The 4,857-nt window shown below is 37.1% G+C and overlaps 1 protein-coding gene across 1 annotated transcript in view; it reads left to right on the top strand.

Moving 5' to 3' along the window:
• The window catches only part of LOC107095947 (sodium-dependent lysophosphatidylcholine symporter 1-B-like), a 14,314-nt gene extending 9,630 nt beyond the window's left edge, over positions 1–4,684 (top strand). The window contains exons 6-13 of the mRNA XM_015392340.1: positions 284–447; positions 2,015–2,123; positions 3,328–3,449; positions 3,573–3,656; positions 3,762–3,845; positions 3,932–4,044; positions 4,249–4,392; positions 4,492–4,684. Of these exons, the coding sequence (XP_015247826.1) occupies positions 284–447; positions 2,015–2,123; positions 3,328–3,449; positions 3,573–3,656; positions 3,762–3,845; positions 3,932–4,044; positions 4,249–4,392; positions 4,492–4,684 (1,013 nt within the window). The remainder of the gene's footprint in view (positions 1–283; positions 448–2,014; positions 2,124–3,327; positions 3,450–3,572; positions 3,657–3,761; positions 3,846–3,931; positions 4,045–4,248; positions 4,393–4,491) is intronic.
• The last annotated feature ends 173 nt before the right edge of the window (positions 4,685–4,857 follow it).

Raw genomic sequence — 4,857 nt, 5'->3', positions numbered from 1 at the left:
GGGGTGATGTGCTCTACTTTCTTAGTCTTAGTGAGGACACGGGCAGCAGCAACCATACCACGCATATTGCTTTAGGTTAATAAACTATATTAATTAGGCTATGTATGTTTCCAAAAAAAAATAATAATTTTCCCCTCTCCCTTTTTTTTTTTTTACAACTAGATTAGTGCTTCTCGCTCAAGATGGAGATAGGCATATGATGGCTTTATCTGCAATTTAACAGTGATTCTGGCACTGACTCTACTGTATTCACTGCAGACTTCTCTGCCCTCGTTTCATCCAGGAATGAGCGTGGAGATGATGGCCATGCTGCTGGTGTCGGTGATTCAGGGACAAGTTGTTTCTGCATACAACATTGAAAAGCAGGAGGCCTGTGAGCATCTGGACCAGGTCCATCAAACGCCTCACAGCTCATCAGCGCCTCAAATGGCCTCTCTACAGGAAACGGTACTGTAACACTGCAGTAGGGATAAGCTTCAGCTAATATTTATAAAGAAGGTTTGGCAATTTTGTGCAGGCTTTGAACTCACCTGTTCCCAGGGAGATCTCATAACCCTATAATTTACTGTAGTTGTATTGAAGCAGGCATTGTTTCATGTTAAGGTACTAATCTTACAAAGGTTTAGGTAACATAAAACAGTTAAAACAGGTTTCATTAAAACAGTGAAACTGAAAAAAACCAATTTTCCTTCTGTGGGCTTTGATTTAGGATTCAGAGATCAAACATTTTTTACTATTAACTAAATGCATCAAACCTAAGAACTCCCATCGCTCTATAAACTAACACCGAGCACTTTCTAAGTTCTAAGTTTAAAAAAGAAAATTAAATAAAGGTTAAAGACAGGCTCTGATGCCTAAATAAGAAAATCTCATTATTTACTGATTTTAAGTTGACACTAACAAAAAAGACTATTTTTGACCCATGTCAAACACTCTTTAGAATAACAAATTAATTAAGGAATACAAAAAAAATGATTACAGAACATGAAAACAGAAAAATGTGGCTACATGTGAGCAGCTTTGGAGTTGTGCTTTTTTCAGCATGTTATGAGCATTTTATGTGTGATAGATCTTTAAAAAGAAGCATGTGGGTGTCAAGTGTCAAACTAACATCTCAGCCTTTATGCAAACCGTTCAACCAGAACATTCTGCGGTGCAACGAGGAGAGGTGTTATACCCATCAGTAGTTTAAATATGTACACAGAACCTTTTTTTTTTAAATAACCTTTTTTAATTCTTAATCATAGGTGGTATTCAGGAGATTGGTAAAGGCAATGAATATGTAGGTTTAAAGCGTTGTTGATTAAAAAGTGAATAAAAAGAAAAGATATGCATGTTTTAAACATGCCGTTGCATCAAGTATATTAAAAATTAACGGAGGCAGCTCAGAAGTTCAAATACGTCCAACCTATCAGCACAGGGTCCCAAATTGAGTGACCAGTGAGGATGGAGCGAAATTAATTAAATACAGCTTATAAGCATAAACACCTCATAGCATAGTGGTAGAGGGGTAGTGATGTGGGGACATTTTGCAGCCCCAAAACCTGACAGCTCGCTTTCATGAATTGATCTGTGATTGGCTGCAAACTTTTAAAGAAGAGAGGGACCTGCACAACAGTTATGGACACCACCAAATTTACTAAAAGTTTTCTTTGCATTATTGTTTTCCCTGATTCTCCTTACAGACACTTTATTTAAAACATTGGTGTAAATATCTCTATGTTTTCATTAAAAGCCCCTCTTTCTATTTTTTTTTTTTTTTTTCAAATTGAAATACAAGGTATCAACTCAAAATGTTCTCTTGGGAGCTGTTTTAAATTTTATCCCTAAATTTCATAAAAACAGTTTTTATACATCAGGTTTTGACAAACTCCCCCTTCATGATTCTGTCCACATGAAACCGGATTTCATCACATTTCCTGCTGGAGTAAAATAAAAAAAAGATCTGACTTTGTAGACAGCAAAACATGCATTAATTATGAGGTACACTTCCTTGTGTTTGTTTTGCCTCCAGCGAAAGGCTTTCCTGACCTCAGCTGGGGTCACAGGCGGATTGTTTCTCCTCAGCAGCTTGGTTCTTTTCTTTGGCGTGACGGAGCAGCGGGGGGAGTCGGTCGGACACGGTCAGTGGTCCCACTCCACAAAAAAAACACAAAATAAGCTCTGTGTGCTTTTTCTAGGAGAGCAAACTTTATTATTAGACAAAAATACCTATTTCATACACCTAGTGACCATTTTGTTTAACTATATTTTAATGTCACCCAGAACTGATTAGAGCCAGAAATGAGAAATCAAGCAAACAGAACATGTCTGACATTATCTATCTATATCTCAATAATCTTAAAAAGTAAAACATTTTACCCCCAGTAAAGAAATCTAAAAATAGTCAGTCAAAGTTACCAATATATATACGTCTGGAAAGGTTTACAGAGTTATTTCTTAATTTTTGTTTCTTCAGCAAACCATAAAAGCATTTTTATGCAGCTTAATTCAAACGAGTCGATGATCCCAAGGACTCTTGGAGAAATACTTTGTGAGCTGCCAAAACGGAAAATAAACTTTTAGGGAGTCATACCTCTAGTTACATCTTGCATAAAAATAACATAATTTCAGCCATAACTACAGTGAAACAGGGTGGTGCAATGGAAAAAATCAAAATCTAGGTAAGTCATTTTTTCTTAAAATTTGTGCATTTTTTCTTGGATTAAGGAGGTAAAAGAGACATTTTGCCAATAGAACAAGACAATTTACACTTAAAATAAGAAAACACAATTGCATTGTCTTAGTTCAAGCGCATATTATGTAATTATCCTATTTTAAGAATAAACATACTCATTCCATTGGCAAACTATCTCATTTACCTACTCAAATCAAGGGTAAATACACTTAATTTCAGATATGTTTTACTTATTTCTATATCATTTTTCCAGTGTGGTAGTGTGGTGGTCTGGTTTGTTAAAAGAAGTAAGATCAAACAACACAGCCAGTTCTCTTTTGGATCTCTTTTTACAAATTTTAGGGTTTTGTTTATGGCCTAGTCAAAGTCTAGATAAAAATCTCATTGAAATAGTGTGGCCTCATCTTATCTTAACATCTAGGGTCATATACCCTCCAATGAGGTAAAAAGAAGAAATAAAAATCCTCCACAGTGACGTAAAACAACGCTGCTGACAGTCAATACCTTTAGTTATTTTTTCCATAAAGGTTTGATATAAACTGCCTTATTCTCCCAACAAAGGAAACTATCATTTGAAAGCTGCATTCGTTATTTGCACAGTGTTTTTATTGTAATTTCTGTGATATATTTTTATCCCGTTTTGTTCCCAGACACCCTCTGTCCCAATGACAGAACAAGACCCTCATATCTGAGCTCCGTAAAGATGCTAATATGTCACATTCCTTATCAACGACTAGTCCTCGGCTTTGTCTTTAGTGTACTTGCTTTCCAGGTATATTTAAAGATCCATGTCCATAATCCTTTTTTTTTTCACTTTTAGCTGTTTTATTTAAACCAAACTCATACATGCATCTAAAAGTCTTAAGCTTTTCCTTCTCATTTTGTTCGACCCCAGATGTCTTTGGGTAACTTTGCACTGTTCTGCAGTCACGCAGCGGGACTGGGAGCTTATTTTCAGCTTCTTTTGCTGGTCCTATTGGTAAGAAGGATGTTATTGTAGCATTTTTAGTTGAATCTATTTACATTTAAGTCCTGGTTTACCTCTTGTTGCATCTAAAATGTATATATTTTAAACCTTTCACAGATTTCAGCTTTAGTCGCGGTTCCATTTTGGCAATTTGTCCTTCTGAAAATTGGGAAAAAAAGGACAGTTTTCATTGGATTTGCAGTAAGAAATTTGATCTTTTTCTCCATCACTCTTTACAGCTTTGTGTTTTTTTTTGTCCCTCTAAGGTCTTTTTATTTCTCCTGCAGCTCTTCATCCCAGCCATGATCACAGTTGCATGTGTTCCCAGCAACCTCCCAGTTTTTCTGAGCATGTGCATTCTGTTGGGATTCAGCGTGGCGACTTTGTTCCTGCTGCCTTGGTGAGTCAGCTGTCTGTCTGAATAAAAAGTCCCACATCATTTCTAGCGCCTGTCAGATTCAATTTGTATGAAAACTGAATGCTGTGTGCATGAATTAATCATCAGATCTACCTGCCCTCAACCAGTGAGTTCTGCAGAAACTTTCCTACTACTCAGAAGTCTTCACCTAAAAAAATTTCTTATTTTTCTGCCTACATGATACAGGTCAATGCTCCCAGACGTGATTGATGACTTTGCCTTGAAACATCCGTTGTTTAAAGACCTGGGCCCTCTGTTTTTCTCTGGTTATGCCTTCTGCAATAAGCTGGCAGGGGGGTTGTCTGTGGGACTGTCAACCATGATATTACAGCGAGTATTTCCTTTATTACTCCGATTTAGTCTCTGTGTGCATTTAGTTTGTCTGAGCATCACTTAGTGTTTTCCATTTGGGGCTGTGCTTGTTTGCAGGATCGTAGGCTACAAAGCAGGTGTGTGTAACCATGGTGATGAAGTGGCGACAGCACTGATTGTGCTGTTCTCACCAGTTCCTATCACACTGCTGCTGATAGGGATGGGAATCTTTCACACCTACCCCGTCAATGAGAGGAAAGGCTTACAGCTTGAGGAACAAAAGTATGAGGATCTTTTTCTTCACTGTTAATTAAATCATGTCAATAATTCTCTGTAGTGTTGTTGTCAGGACCACAACAACAGAGACAAGGCAAGCAATACATTTAGAGGCAGAGACCAAGTGCTCTGAACTATATTGTTTATAGATGCAAGATAAAGTCATTCCTCCTCTTTGCCACTTTAATTGCCGTTTTAATTGTTTAA

Source organism: Cyprinodon variegatus, unplaced genomic scaffold, assembly GCF_000732505.1.
Source record: "Cyprinodon variegatus isolate N-32 unplaced genomic scaffold, C_variegatus-1.0 Scaffold587, whole genome shotgun sequence".
Lineage (NCBI taxonomy): Eukaryota > Metazoa > Chordata > Actinopteri > Cyprinodontiformes > Cyprinodontidae > Cyprinodon > Cyprinodon variegatus.
This window is presented reverse-complemented; position numbering and strand designations above follow the sequence as displayed.